At 37.5% G+C, this 16,020-nt stretch overlaps 3 protein-coding genes across 3 annotated transcripts; 1 reads left to right on the top strand and 2 right to left on the bottom strand.

The window, feature by feature from the left end:
• Positions 1–1,545: 1,545 nt before the first annotated feature.
• LOC120010990 (VQ motif-containing protein 9) lies at positions 1,546–3,048 on the bottom strand. Its single transcript, XM_038861977.1, has one exon. It carries the CDS (start codon positions 2,790–2,792, stop codon positions 1,854–1,856), a length of 939 nt encoding a protein of 312 aa, XP_038717905.1. The 5' UTR covers positions 2,793–3,048; the 3' UTR covers positions 1,546–1,853.
• Positions 3,049–6,080: 3,032 nt separating this feature from the next.
• On the top strand, positions 6,081–10,006 carry LOC120010992 (cytochrome c oxidase subunit 6b-1-like). The gene is made up of 5 exons (XM_038861979.1): positions 6,081–6,249; positions 7,734–8,045; positions 8,173–8,255; positions 8,344–8,425; positions 9,629–10,006. Exons 1-5 carry the CDS (start codon positions 6,208–6,210, stop codon positions 9,680–9,682), a joined length of 573 nt encoding a protein of 190 aa, XP_038717907.1. The 5' UTR covers positions 6,081–6,207; the 3' UTR covers positions 9,683–10,006.
• A 4,903-nt stretch (positions 10,007–14,909) lies between these two features.
• On the bottom strand, positions 14,910–15,596 carry LOC120010993. Its single transcript, XM_038861980.1, has one exon. The coding sequence runs from the start codon at positions 15,556–15,558 to the stop codon at positions 15,046–15,048; it is 513 nt and encodes a 170-aa protein (XP_038717908.1). The 5' UTR covers positions 15,559–15,596; the 3' UTR covers positions 14,910–15,045.
• Between the last annotated feature and the right edge of the window lie 424 nt (positions 15,597–16,020).

Consider the following 16,020-nt stretch of genomic DNA (forward strand, 5'->3'; position numbering starts at 1 on the left):
TAATATTTGACTCTCTCTCAACCAGCAAAGCCTATGTCAGTGATCGTAAAGGGACAAGATGGCACTATGGCAACGGCAGTAAGTCAGTAACACATCCAGGTAGACAACAACAGCAAATACAAAACATTGTCTTCCTACGGCTTACACAAATTACATAAATCCTAAACTACAAAGCAAATAAAGGCATAAAGCAGGAACATTTATTTCCTAAAGAATATCCACTTCATATTTATCGATGCCAACAGTAATTTAGACACAAGAAGAGGGATGATAAATTCAAAAAAGGACTCCTGCAGTGCCCATCCATTAACCAAATTGTTCAGGGCATATATAAGCAATTCATAAGTAGTTTGACTCTCAAGTGTACAAGGATGCTGCCAAAGCAACTAACAGGAAGAATGATACGGAACATTTAAAAGATGCATCTTCTGATGCATGGTTGCAACTGTCCCTCGATGCACGAAAAATATAGAGGATTTGAGGCTGGTTGCATCAAGAATAAGAAGTCCTCAATGTCCTAAACCAAGAGGAAGACTTAACGACGAAAGTTGAAAAAACATTAATCAACCCCAACAGAGAAACATCTCAGTTGACATGGACATTTCAAATTCTTATCATGAATACAAGAACAATCTCGTGCTAGAACTTCAGAAAGGGTCAGAACTCTATGACATAAACTTCATAGGCTGAAGAACTATTAACTGAAAAAAGTAAGGATCTCCACTAGGTTACGAGGTCATGTGGAACATCTAGAGAAGAAAATCATATGAGACAAACAAAATATCAAGCAACTCTCTCTGCATTTGGGCTGCCAAAAGGCAGTATCATGGCCGTCCAAAAGGAAGAAGCTAGGTGCTAAAATTTTAGACCATGAGTGCTTCCAACTACATGAGCATGCAAGTACGTTATTAGCAAGTCAAAAAGCCAAAGCTTCAATGAAAAATTATGGTGATTGAGGAACATTGGAGACTTTAAACTTTCACTGATACAGATATCCTTCAAACTTTCTTCAGCAAGCCTTCCAAAGTGCGCCTCACCAAAATAGCAAAAATTCTTTCAAGATACCATATGCATACTCATCACAGTTACTGAAGAGTAAGATCCAGCGCGAACCAAACTAGTGTCAGAACTTATCATAATAAACCAGTTAACAATACATCATACAACCTACTTTTCACCACCCCGTGTAACATTATCAGGTATGAACATGTTAGGTAAGATAAGTAGATAACTGTCCTCAAGTCTTAACATCTTCCGGAAGGAGGACAACACCATGTCGCCATGGTTCCTGATATACCACGGCTTTGGATGAAACTAAGTAAACCCAAGAAGTGTATGCCACTTTCCTCTCCCACCTCACATATGTGCTTCAATTTACTAAAGAGGCAGGACATCATCACACCATAAATTCCAATGTGTGAAATTATTGTAAAAGCATCCTCTATAAGACTAATCTACTACAATGTAATGTCAAAGTTAACCAAAAGACAAGAACGCAAATTTAGACAAATTGAAATTAACAGAAGAACAGCAATTAGCAAGGCATAAATAGAAAATGAAGTCCATTGAATTGTCTCAGATAAAATATAACAAAACATACTATAGATTATACTATCCCCACCCCCAGTATCCAATTGTAGGCAAAATAACAATTCTAGGGTGTTCTTTTCCTTTGACTGAATATAATATCCATTTACAGATCACAAACACTAATTAACCAGAGCCAAAAGCTTTTCTATCCAACAACTAGTAACCTTAAACCCCAACATGTACAAAAACACCGATCTGAAACCCCAAATCTTCTAAGCATTTCTTGCTTTTTAAAAAAGCTCTTACCTGAAATAGGATGAAACTCAAAGGCCTCTCCATTTAGGGCTTGGCACCGGAACCTGCACTGTAGGTGAAAGCGGGAACCCTAATGGCCCTGATGAAGGAGAGAACAGCAGACCCGGGGAGAGCAAAGGGTATGGAGACCGCGGAGAATTCGAGCAACCAAACGCCAGCGGTGACGAGGGCAACTGGAACTGCGGTTGGGTCGGAGGCATTCCCGAAGTTGATGAAGGTGGCGGAATCTGCGGCGGTTGTTGTGGAGTCGAGTTATTCCAACGTGCGGAATTAAAAGGTGCTAGCGGCGAGAATCCAGAGAACTGCTTCTGATTGGGGTCGACGTTAGACATCGAGTTCTGACTCTGGAAGTACCGCATGTAAGCAGAGACGGGCGATTCAGCTGCACCATGGACAGACGGGAGCGGAGGAAGCGGAGATAGTGGAGCTCCCGGCCGTTGGATAAAACCGCCAGGAGCAGTGGCGGTAGCCAGTGGATTTATCGTCGCCGGAGCTTGCTGCTGTTGAGCGGGAATGGCGTTGTTTATCAGCGGAGGCCGATTGCTAACATGCGCGAGTGGCGGAGGACGGATACGCTGCAAGCGAGAGCTCTGAGGCTTGGGTGCTTGTATTGGTGGTGGTGTAGAGAAGCGCTCATGAACCGGAGATCCCGTGAGCTTCTGAACAACGTCTCTGAAATCATTTTTGTTGATATTGTACACCGGTGGTTGGTGCTGCTGCGCCTGCAGAGCATGTGTTTGTGTCTGTGCCTCTGACAGCTCTGGTTGTTGAGACGAAGGTTGCTGGTGAACCGAGTTCTGATTCTGACTCTGATTTTCAAAGGCTGGTGGTTTTCTGGTAACAATAACGGGCTTGGAGATCTTTACTGAGAGCCTATTGAGGTTTTTGAGGTATTGATCCTTGCCGGCGCTGCTACTACTGCTGGTAGAATCACAGCTTTTATCCATTAAACAATATCAAAAAACAAAACCCACCTCCCCCTTTTCTCTCTCTAGATCTACTGATCTAGAATCTCTCTCTCTGCCTACAGCAGCTATATCTGTGTGTGTGAATGTGCTTTGTCTGGTGGCGATTACTGGATTAGCTTCTTCTTGACCAGTCGGCGAGTAGGGTCATGAAGATGTGTATAAAATATCAAAATAATTGGTGGGTCTGCTTAGTTTGGTCTAATGGCGGTCTCTCTCTCTCTCTCTCCCCCTCCCCCTCCCCCTGGCTCCCTCCTTTTATTTTATAAAGAGAAATGACTGGGGACATGAACCCTAAAAGAAGGCAAGCACCCCTCTTTCTTCTCTCTGTAATTTCTATCTTATCATCTATACTGTTTCATGCTTGCGTCAATTTTCAAAAACCCAAAAGAAAAGTGACGGTCTTTGGCTCTTTCAGCAGGAGAATCATGAACAATTTTTTAAGATCCTGCAACCGTCATTTCCTTGTACGTAACACGTCTCAAAACTTGATTCGGTGATGAGTGATGATTATTGGATCGAATGATCAAATTTATTTATTTTTTTCGCTGATAAATGGTGTTTATTTTTTGACAACCAAGAAAATTAATCTTAATTAATGCTCTTATTATTAATCGTGATTCATGTTTCCAACTAAATAAATACATCATAGGTTTTGTATTATCTGGTTTGGTGAAATTGCCGTTACAATTAAGATTAAGAATTTGAAACGTACCTGAGTGGCCCCGTATTTTTCATGTTGCCATTTTGTTATTATTTTAAATCATAGATGTTAAGTTGACAATCGACTAAATTAGACATAAATGTAATACCCGGAGATAATGATATGTTCCAATACATATATCAATTCAGTCATAAATATAATATCAAACATAGATACATGTACCTAATCTACACATACCCAAAAGCCATCTCATCCAGGTTACTCCACACATAGACAAAATGAGATAAGAGGTGTTAAAAAAGGGTAGAAACTGAATTGACCGTGAAACAATCGATTAACAGATTGTTTTTTAAAATAAATCATTTAGAAACGCTCGAAATAACCAACAAGAATCGATCAATTGATTAGTTAAATTTATGTATAAAAAAATTGATCGTAACCGACATTTACACACCTAGAGATAAGGCTATCAAAAGCGTTTTGGATAAATCTAAGATGGGGGGAACCAACTTTATTTGCCTTCAATTTTTGCCTTTTGAGGTTCTCCCAAACATGCTTTTCAATTTGAGGTCGGTAATGGTAGCCACTGGACACTCACCTTGAGAGTGAATGTTAAAATTGCACAACAAAATGTCCAAATTTCAGTTGGAAAAAAATAATAATTTCAGGTCACTATTTTAGTCAAGGAACTACAAAAGCTTTTACTTACCCTTTAAAAAAAAAACACTTATTTGTCCCTAATTATTGGTGCCAACAAGGAGACAACACTCTATGAAGTCATTATAATGTGGGGTACTTTAAACTGCAAAAACAGTCCATAATTCCATAATCAAAACCTTTTGTTCTTATTTATTCCTTTTACACATTTTTATGGATTTTGCTGATTAAAGTTCCACCAAGGATGACCATTGGTATCAAAAGCATCTATTCCAAATTTGAACCCCTAAATATCCTTTGACAGGGAAAGGAATACTTTTTTTTTTAATGGCACCGTCTGTTTTATCCTCTCAACATCTTATATGAGTATAAACTCAGACCATTAAGTTTGTACAAACAAAAATTGAAATTCCAATATGACGACAAGATAAGTTCGACCAAAATCCAATACGTGATGACAAGATAATTGGATTATTCGAACTGTATAAGGAAAGCATTGACTTAAAAAAAAAAATAGAAATAAGAATACAAAATATGTCATCTCACAAGTCACATTCACAAAAAACCATGAGTAATTCAGATGACACCAATATATATAATATCTCATAAAAGTATCGAGTTCGAACCTCACATCTCTATCCCATCTCTTGTAATAGAAAAAACAAGTTACATTCACGTGCAAGTCAAGCGAAAATTCCTTAAAAATGTGACATTGCAACTTGCTAGTAATATAAAAGTTAATATAAGAATTTCAATAGGTTGAGTTATCTTAGGTGGGGTGATTAGTTTATAAATGATGAGGGGATTAGTGTGACAATAATAGTCATATAGTATAATATAATTGTCCTGCCACATTAAATGAGATATAGTGATATACTATATCAAGCTTTTGTCTCTATCTGTGGGGTATTGTGGGGCCAACCACTCAAATGTACCAAGAAAACAAATTACATTATTAATAATACTTTAACTTTCCTGTCCTTACCTGGAACCTTATCTTTGACTACATACGTCGCAGACATGTGAGGTTGGACCATCCCTTTCGGTCTACAGTTGGGAGACTTGTATATGGTTTCGTTAATGGGTCAAAATGGGCTCTGTTACCGGGCCTTCCAAAATCTGTATGGACTTACTGTTTATTGGACCTTAATAAGCCCACAGCATCAAAGTGGGCCTCTCGGTAATTAAAGAATGAATGTGAGCTTTATTTGTACTAAACTATTTTAAAATCTGGCCTTTAAAAAAAAAAACTATTTTAAAATCGCACCCCAAGTATATCCATACCACATATTTGTAGTGAAAATCAAAGTTGAGTCATTGTTTGCCGAAGCTTCATGATGCTCATCTTTTACTTCTGCTCGAACTGATTCGTCAACTTGTAGTGATCAATTGAGAAACCCCTAAGCCCTAAACTAATTCAACTTTAATAAATAAAAAATTTGATCACCCATAAATTGATGCAAACCCACATATCCAAAAACAAATAGACTCTAAAAACTCACCATTGTGATAAGGTAAGGATGGCGTGCTTAGTGGTGGTGTAGGGATGTAAGGTGGGGAGGGCATGTTCAGCGGCGGCACGCTCGTAAGTCTCTCGTTGAAAGTTTGGAGTGAGATATGATAATCCAAAACAAAAGTTCAAAGCTGAGTTGACCAAAGTTGGAGTATAGTTGGAAAATAGTAGGGTGTAAATAAAGCTCACCAAGGATGAACTGCACAGAAACATTTTTGATCGCGTAATGGGCTAGCCCACTATCTAGTCCAATATGAAGAGCCCATACTGGGATGGAGTTCTGGAGAATTTGGCGTTCTAGAAAATGGACCGGCCCATTTACGGCCCTGTTTACATTTAACTATGTTTTAACGGTTCTGTAAAGTTGACAACCTTCTACAATCGTTATGAAAACTACTGTATATACATACGCGACGTGGCATGCGTTGGTGGATTCTCAATTTACACCGCAGTCAGATTGTTCATCTTAACCTAACCCTCTCGAGCTTCTCTCCCTTCTTATTCTTGTGTTTGGCCGCCTCCGGGGAAGATTCTAGCAGATCGATAGCTTACATCGTCCATCAATGGCGGAAGCTCAAGCTGTCAATACCCCAAGCCTTTCCGAGGTATCAATCTCACTTTTCTTGAAGTTTTTGGATTGTTATGTCTAATGATTTATCGTTTGATGATTTTTGATTGCACTGGATTCATCATAGTAATTTTTAGGATAATGATAGTGAAATGAGACGCAAATAGCACATGGATTATGGTAATTTGTAGATTTGTTGATAACAGGGCGAAAATAATGTAACTGATTTGGAGTAATTTGGTTGGTTGTTTTGCTGAGAAGAGTGTAGGTCATGGACTTCTCTCAATATCGACGGAGAGCGAAGGAAACTTATATCCTTAATTTCGATATCTATTTGGAAAATCTGGTTCCTGAGAGTCTTTGATTGCATTGGTTCCTCATTGTGACTGTATACGACCCTTAGATTTTCGTTTTTCGATCTGACTTAAATGCTTGTAATGATTTAGAAAAAGTTATGAATTTAACCTCATCTTTGTAGCTCTGCTGCACTATGCCTTGCAATAAATTCTTTGCGTACTGAAAAAGTATTGTTGAAGGCATCATATATTAGTTGTTTGTGAATTTAAATGATTTTAATAGTTTCATGCTGGATGTTGATGAGGGACTTCAAAACAGTGTTTCTATTTGGGTTTAAGGTTCTGCCGCTTGTGAAAATGGATAGTCTTTCTTTTGAGACACACACTTGGTGTACTTGGTTTGCAATTGAACTTATTTACCTTTCTGTAAGAAGGGGAATGTTTCTTCTTGATTTATAAGTTGGCTTTGGCATCAGTCTTTTATGATTTCAAGGGATGCTTTATTAATGCACGTCAAATAATAATAGAATGTTGTGTTGTTGTTGTTGTTGTTAACAACTAATAAAATTATTCTCTTGATTGAGATATTAGATATATTGAATCACAATCTGAGACCGAGATTGAGCAACCCTGGGTTGGGTTTCAAGAGGCTCAAGCTATTTTGGAATCTGGTACTTTTGTGATCCTAATTTCTGAATTAAGTTGCTGGAGTGAAATGCTTATGAAATCGTTGCATAAGGGGGTGCAATGATTATGGAGTCATTTAGGTTGTAGAAAATGTTAGAAGTTTAAACGTTAAGTATAAGAAGGATGTGATCTGGAACTGATTGAGGTAAATGCTGTTCAGATTCTTTATGAGTTTGTTATGCTGGTTCAGACCTAGGCTATCAAACAGAAACAAAAATGAGTTTTGAGCAGAATATACATCTTTCTGGTAAGCTTGAGGGTGGCTGGATGCAAGGGTACTTCATTCAACCCTTGCGGAGCTTGAACTTCCAAGTCTCTGTTATTGTAGCATAAGTCCCTGAATATTGAATGTGGTGAATTGATGGCTTGTGTATATTTGTTGTCTATTGCCACTAAAGATCAAATCCTTTGGAGTTCGGAGGATAATGAGATTTGTAGATTTGAAGTTTCTATTTCTGTTTCTACAAGACATTCCTGTCTTTGGTTTAAATCATTTTGTGGCATAAACTTATTTTTTTCTTGATGTTTTGGCATACAGCAATATCTCTTGAAGGAAAAAGAGGAGAAACCAGTTGTGGCTACAGAGCCTTCGGAAGAGAAGGAAGCTGAGATTCCTGTTAGTGCTGCTTCTGAGGAAGTTGCCTCTCAGAAAACTGAGGAAATACCTGCAGCTGGTGCTGAAGAAAGCACTGAAGTTACACCTGCTGCCTCTGAAGGGAGTGGTGATGCCAGCCCTCCAACTGATGGAAGCAGCATTGAACCTGCTCCACCTGCTGAAGAAAGTATTGAAAGTACTGAAGAGGAGACCTCAGGCGATCAAGAAGCTTCTGAAGAGACGCGAGAGATAAAGGTTAAGCCAATTACAACATATTGTTATGCTTTCTTATTGCCTAAGTGTATCATCTGCTGTCTTGAGTTCCTTTTTCATTTGTTCTATATATTTATTTGTGTGCTGTGGTTGTGTGATTGATTTTCAGCTGGAGACAGCCCCAGGAGATTTTCGTTTCCCAACTACAAATCAAACTAGGCACTGCTTTACTCGATATATTGAGTATCACCGGTGAGAAAAGCATGGATAATGATTTTTTCTTCTTCTTTAGTCATTTGAGGTTTTATGTACCGCAGTTTATTACTTTTGATTATCACAGGTGCATAGCTGCTAAGGGAGAAGGTGCTCCAGAGTGTGATAAGTTTTCAAAGTATTATCGTTCGCTCTGTCCTGGTGAATGGGTAAGTATATTTCAATGTCATTGCATGCCCTAAGATGTAAGAAACATAAAGGTCATCGTTTCTTCTTAGCAAGGTTTACTTGAATTTTATGAAAGTTTGTGAAAGTTGTGCTAGTTTTCTGTTCAGTTATCTTACATATTCATAAACGTTTGCTATATCTTTTACTTATTTAATCTGATATGTGTTGCTTGGTTGCGTCTAATGAATTGCTACAAGAATATGTTGGTGTTGATAGACTATGCTTTTATCGTTATACAGCATACATAGGAATAGCACGTGTACGAGCATGAATTAGTGCCTTTAAGTTTATAAAGAAAGTAGGAAATATAATTTACGTATTGAGTTAAAAAAAACAGACACAAAAAAGAGACATGCGTATAGATAAGCTGTTTTTTAATGTTATTCATACATTGATAAAAGGCCGAGTTGTTCTCGTACATTGACCTTGCTATTGCATTCCCAGCTTGTTTTTTATGCCTATACATATTGTTTACATTCCCATGGCCTTGCTTAAGTGCCAAGCAAGTGTGCTATTGATTAAGAGCTCCTGCTTATTGTCTTATGGTACCCCAGAAAAGAGCTGATTTGGAAAAGCCATTGATTCAAATATTAAAGCAGCTCCTCTTTTTTCTTTTTTTCTTTTTAAAGAAAAGGTGCATAATCAATCTTGTCATCTATTTATATGAGTCCAATATGGTAATGAATAAACATCTGTTGAGAGGTAAATGCTGGCTCTGGTTGTGCATAGAATCTGTGGACAGATTATAAATATAAACATTGTTTCTCTATAACCAAGTTTTGGTTGTCGAGTTACTTCAGTAACCTTTTAGAAATTCTGAGTCTTGATAAATTGATATATGGGTCCCCTCTCTTTGTTCTTTATATTTCTGTTAGTCACTGTACCGTGTATTTTAACTTGATGAGTTTCACTCGGTGCCTCTTAAATAAAATTTCATTTGCATCCAAAAATTAAAGCATTTCCTAGATCCTATGGACTTGGTGTCTTAATATACTTTTTCTTTAGTTGGTTGTTCTGGTAGTCTATAACATTGAAGTAATTGGTCACATGATTAAATTTTTTTAAGGTAGAAAACAATCAACAAATTATCTTATTGTGAGTTAGCTTTTTGTCTATGTTTTATTTTTGTTTTTTTATTTACTTTGTTTCCCAAGCTAACTGCCATATTACTAAATGGTTGGCAGGTAGAGAGATGGAATGAGCAGAGGGAGAACGGCACCTTTCCCGGTCCTCTGTAGATGGCATCTGTCTTGGTGAATGGTTTGTTTCCAGCTGTTATAAGTGCTGAATTAATGAGTCGAATTTCCTCGATGAAAAGTGATTTCTTCGGGAATGGCATATTTAAGTATGCGAGTTAATAAGCAATTTTGAATTGTTCATCAGAACCAGTCCAATTCTGAGTTCATAGGATGTATGCTCATATGACAAGGATATTGGTCATCTCTAAGATGGTAACCCTGTTTTTTCTCGGCACATTTTTTCTACATTGCTTCTGTTAAACCACGGATGACCGGTGAGACTGGGGAAACCTGCCACATAATAAAGAGATACTTTATATAGCTTGTGCTTCCTTTGTTGTTAATGAATGCCTTATTGTGTAGCAGCATCTAGGTTGCATGCATGTCAACGAGTTCCGAAGAGTGGCTTGTGTAGTGTAGAACTGTAGAGTTGTGTTCGAGTACGTATTCACCTAAAGTCAGTTTGCCAAGCAAGGTTCTCGGCCTAGTTGAGTGAACACAACTCGATGGCTGAACCCAAAAAAGAAAAAAGCTGGTCTGGTCAGTTGCAACACACCTCACAGCACCACAGTTTTTTGTGACACGCCAAACAGCTTTGGCGTTTCAACTCACCTCACAGCACCACAACTTTTTACCTCACAGCACCTCACCACACCTCACAGCACTCCCAAACGCTTACAATGTATGTTGAATTGTCCTACGTAATCAAATTAGGTAAATTATTTTATTTTTGATTAATGTACAATATAAACATTAAGTTATTTTATATTAATATTATTAGTCATCTAATATAACCGTAATTTAGATACGTCAAACACACCTCACAGCACCACACCGCACCGCACCGCAGTTTTAAAAGTGATGCGCCAAACAGCTTTTTGCGTTCCAACTCACCTCACAGCACCACAGTTTTATAACTCACAGCACCACACCACACCTCACAGCACCTCACAGCATTCCCAAACAAGCCCAATGTATAACATCATATCAGGAAAAACCATCAATGGATTGTTGGATCCAGCATCCAACTACCAATGATTTCCAATCGTTAGTTTTAAGACTGGGCCCAAACCAGTGCGACTGGGTCTGACGAGTCCAGAGACTCAAAACCCAAACCTAAATGGTGCTTAACGGGCCAACTAATTATGGGCTTGCCTGGTCCGGAGTGGGCCATATCACGAGGTCCAAGGAGATAAACTCAAGCCTAATGGTGGGCCCAGCTAATTACGGGCTGGTGTGGCCCGGAATGGGTTATATCACTTGGTCCAACGAAAAAAACCCAACCCATGCTTATGGTGTCGCTTTGTGCTTCAACTGTAACTCCTACCAAACACGTAGAGAGAGAAGAGAGCAAGCAATGGGTTTGCAGAGTTGCTTGGGCGGGACGACAATGCATAAACTAAAAATATTTGATGGATCGCCAACTTTTGTGGCCACATAAAATATTGTATATATATGGTAGGTGGTAAGAGGGCATATAAGTAATGATGCATCGCCAACTTTTATGGCCACATAAAATGTATCTCAAACGCATCTTGCATGATTGCAGAATATATATATATACTAGTAGTCGTGATTTATGTTTGATTATCATATCTTTGAACATGTCAATCAAGCTCAGGAATTTGGCCTCAAGTGAAGTGGTTAGGTTTGTACGTTTTTTTGTTTGCATGTTTAGACCAAAGATTCTTATATATGTATGTTTTGTATCAATAATCTAATTTGGAGACCTTAAAGAAACAGATCAGGCTTCATGAATGTCCAATTCATTTGTAAAGCAGATGCGCAAATATCCTTAATGTATCTTCATTTTTAGTTTCTATTTCATATATATACACACACACACACATATATACATGGAAATACAATTATTAAGGTATTGAAATTATGTAAACCACTTCGGTGATAATTCATAGTTGGTGAATCTCTTTGGGGTTAAACTCGTCATGAGTTCAATTCCCACTAAGACTAATACATATGTGGCTACGCGCTGAGCTTTGACCTTGTCAAGTGGGAAGTTTATGTACACGCGAACTTGACGATCCGATTTTAGACTTATTACGGATGTTCAAAAGACAAGTTTGTATTGTGTATATAATTACACCAACAATGTCAGTGCATGCAATTGATTTCTTGGACTGTAGACATATGAGAATAACAATAACTAAAAATATTTGACTAATTACATCATCAATTCTGTAACCGAGCGTTTGTGCTTTATTCTATGTGCGCAGACGCTGGGCTTTGATCCTACTTATCACGTTATCAGGTGAAAATTTTCTGTGTACGCGGGTCTAATAGTCCGAATTTAGATCCATATTTGATGTTCAAAGAACAAATTTGTATGATGTCGTTTTCGATTATGAAAAAATATATGCAATTGATGAAGTATATACTTAGACAAAATCAAAAGTTTGACAAATTCTTTTAAAACATTTAAAGTGATTGTATATAGACGTGTGGAATGTGGGATAGGCAGGAGATTAGTGAGTAGTGAATCTTCAAAATCATACCAATTCAGTCTTCTGAATGCACCCAGCCTTATTCAAAGCCATAGAATAGTGGAAGACCAGCTCATTTCTCAGTACCTTTCCATTAATTTGCAATCTCAAAAGCACCTTGTGTCATACGTGTTGAAATCATCTAATACGAGATATGTGACTTGACAATGAATCTCTCTTTTAATGAGAAACTCATCCACAAGTCACGATTATATTGGATCCCATCTTATATGATAAATTTCGAGAATGTGAATTCTTTTGTCTTACACTCATCAGACAATTAAAAGACCTTTCACTTTTGAAGGTAACTCCAAAGAAGTCGGTTGAGTATGAAAGTGGAACCCAAAACTCCATAATTTTTAATGACGGTTTATCATGACAACTTATCTCCTAACCGAGTTTACATGACACATATTATCAAAAAGCCACTCAAATCCACAAATATTGTCAGTTTTGAGTTTATCGATTCACTATGAATACATCGGCTTGCATGATTTTGTTTCTTTATATCATCTCACTTAATGGTACTTGAGAGCGCAGAAAATACATTTGTTTGTTGATTGAGAGAAGTTTGAGCTTCTTATATATAAACCACATCATTTGATGTTATCAAAACCATGTGGAATTATAAGTCTACACATATCATGATTTCTTATACCCAACTACTGGTAATAAAATGTGTACCTACCATATTGTTATTCAATAGTGCAAAAATTCAATTAGATCTCTTCCTCCCGTGTGAAAAAAGATTTGAAATATTAAATAGAAATTGAAAAGAATGTGATCTAGGGTTTGTACTTCAACTAAAAATATTTGACTAATTACATCATCGTTTGCATAACTGAGTGTAAGTGTTTTTATCCTTGTGCTCAGATGTTGGGCTTTGACCCCATTTTTCTTGTCGTTAGGTGAAAAACTTTTGTGTACGCATGTCTAATGATTCGAGTTTAGATTCATATTGGATGTTTAAAGAACAAATTAACTTGTATAGTGTCGTTTTCAGTTATAAAAAAAAGTAGACATGGAGCTGATGAAGTGTATACTTAGACAAAACCAAAAGTTTGACAAATTCTTCTAAAACATTTAAATTGATTGTATATGGACGTGTGCAATGTGGGATAGGCAGGAGATTAGTGAGTAGTGAATCTCCAAAATCATACCAATTCAGTCTTCTTAATGCACGCAACCTTATTCAAAGCCATAAAATAATGGAAGAAGAATTCAATAACCAGCTTCTTTCTCAGTACCTTCCATTAATTTGCTATCTCAAAAGCACCATATGATACGTCTTGAGTTTTAATCCATAAATCATCTAATACGAGAGATATGTGAGTTGACTCTTGTAAATCCACACTCCTATATACACCAACAATATTATCCATTTTGAGTTGTCCAATACCTAAGGATACATCGGATCGGCGCGGCTTTGTTCCTTTTTACTCCAACTATTAAGGATCGAAGCGCACGGGTCAAGACTCAATTCACTTAGGTTATGAAAAAGGTATTATTGGTGTAATGAGGGGGGATTCCCACATCTTACCGATACCCATTGAATTTTTCTTTTAACGAGACACTCATCCACAAATCACGACTATATTGGATTCCGTCTTATATAGTAAATTCCGAGAATGTGAATTCTTCCGTCTTACACTCACCAAACAATTAAAGGACCTTTCACTTTTGAAGGTAACTCCAAAGAAATCAATTGGGCATGAAAGTAGAACCCAAAACTCCATAATTTTTAATAATGGTTTACCGATTCACTATAAATACATCACGCGGTCCGCATGATTTTTATTCTCTAAATTGTCTCACTTAATAGTACTTGAGCCCACGAAATAATTTGTTGATTGAGAGAAGTTTCAGCTTATTATAAATCACATCGTTTGGTATTCTCAACACGATGTGGAATTATAAGTCTACACATATCATGATTTCTTATGCCCAACTACTGCAAATAAAATTTCTACCTACCATAATATTGTTATTCAAAAGTGCAAAAATTCAATTAGGTCTCTTCCTCCCGTGTGTGTATATGTGTGTGTGTAAAAGACTTTGAAATATTAAATAAAATTTGAAAAGAATGTGATCTAGGGTTTGTACTTTGTAGGAAACTAGGAATTTGGCCAACTGTCGACGTACTTATATAGTTATATGCCAGCTAAACTGTTTCAACCTTTTTTGGCGAACGCACGCGGGAGGAAGTGCGTACGAAGTTGCCAGGAATTTGTTTACGATTTACCCAGCTTGCCACACACGGCCTTGGACTTTGATCACGAATTTCAACTACAAATCAATAATAATTATCAAACTATAATTAATTAATTAAAAGTTAATTAGAACTGGCTGAATTTTCAACTACTAATCTAAAGAAATTTCATCCTTTATTACCACATAATTAATCCTGAATGCCAGCGTGTCTCCTTGCTGTTACATGTGGAAAATTTTGTCTTTATCATCAAGAGAGACAAAGATTAAATGTCTAAATCACAAGAACAAGAAGATCCGTATAAACTCATAAGATTCTGAATTCGGTTCCCATTGAAAACAATATTTTTGCTATTATGCGTTGAGATTTGATCCAATTTATCACGTCGTTAGGTGGATTTTTTTTTGTGCACATGGGCTTGCCGTTTTGATTGTAGACCCATATCGGATGTCTAAAGTGTAATTTTGTATGATATCATTCTCGGTTAAAAAAAATTATACAAGTCTAATAATCGATCAATACAGAACAAGAACAAGAATTTTGGATGGTTTTTCATTACTTTGCATCCCAGTAGATCAATTGTACACAAAAATTACATAAAAGTTCTACGTTTTGATAAAAAGAATAAAGAATGGAAGAAACAAAAAGAGAGTTCAAGAAACCACAATTGTTCTCTCTCTCATGGTGCTTGAATGCACCAAACCAGTCTCAGTCTTCTTCCTTCTTGGATGCAACAACTTGGACCAAAACCCACCTCCTCTTGTTGTTTTCTTCTTATAATCACTATAACCATCATCACCGCCACCCCTTCTTTGAACAAAAGCCAGCGATCTACTCTTGGTGAGTCCATTAACGTTGTTCTTCTTCCCACTAAACATGAAAGATAGAGAACCCTTGCTGTTCCCTTCTCTTGTACTAAAACGATAGCGATGATGCAATGGAGACGGATATGAAGAAGAACACGAGGAAGAAGAATACTCAGACGATAATGGAGAAGGAGAAGAAGAAGAAGAGTCTGTTCTCGTACCTCGTAACCTTGTTTTAGATACTTGGGAAAGCTTTTCATTCAGACAAAGAGAGCATACGCCCGGAGATTGTTTGTGTTTTGGGTGTTTCTTGCATAGAACATGATCGTTCTTTGATGGTCTCTTGAGGTTTCCCATCATGGTTTTTTTTTGTTGACGATGACTATGTTTTTGTTGGGTGTCTGTATATATATATATATAGAGAGAGAGAGAGAGGGTTTTGTGGGTTGGCTGGCTGGCTTTCGATGATGTTTCATGGGAGGTTTCTTGGGTTTTCTTGTCAAACTTGTTTTGTTGACGGTTTGTGAAGGAAATTGGAAAAGTTCATTGGTCAGGCGGACTAAATGCACGGCTGTGATGGAGTCAGCATGGCGTGGGGTCCATTAAGTCGGTGGTTGTGATTCGTTTGAAGGAAATGGTAAAAGTATGGAATGGGCCGAAAAGGCCCGAACTTTTCTTTTGGGGCGGAGTGGGGCCACCTTAGAAAATCACTAAGGCGTGCGTCTTTTTGCGGGCATGCTCATTGCTCAGTCATGCGGAAACGGCGCCGTATTGAGCAGATAGCTACAACAAAAAAATAAAAGAGAAAGGCAACCGACAATT

The sequence above is a fragment of the Tripterygium wilfordii genome, chromosome 12 (assembly GCF_013401445.1).
Source record: "Tripterygium wilfordii isolate XIE 37 chromosome 12, ASM1340144v1, whole genome shotgun sequence".
Lineage (NCBI taxonomy): Eukaryota > Viridiplantae > Streptophyta > Magnoliopsida > Celastrales > Celastraceae > Tripterygium > Tripterygium wilfordii.

Excerpts from the sequence above, each read along its gene's own strand:
- LOC120010990 (XM_038861977.1), bottom strand. The coding sequence starts at position 2,792 with ATGGATAAAAGCTGTGATTCTACCAGCAGTAGTAGCAGCGCCGGCAAG.
- LOC120010992 (XM_038861979.1), top strand. The coding sequence starts at position 6,208 with ATGGCGGAAGCTCAAGCTGTCAATACCCCAAGCCTTTCCGAG. Across the intron at positions 8,046-8,172 it reads AAGAGACGCGAGAGATAAAG|CTGGAGACAGCCCCAGGAGA; the intron begins GTTAAGCCAATT and ends ATTGATTTTCAG. Across the intron at positions 8,426-9,628 it reads CGCTCTGTCCTGGTGAATGG|GTAGAGAGATGGAATGAGCA; the intron begins GTAAGTATATTT and ends AATGGTTGGCAG.
- LOC120010993 (XM_038861980.1), bottom strand. The coding sequence starts at position 15,558 with ATGATGGGAAACCTCAAGAGACCATCAAAGAACGATCATGTTCTATGC.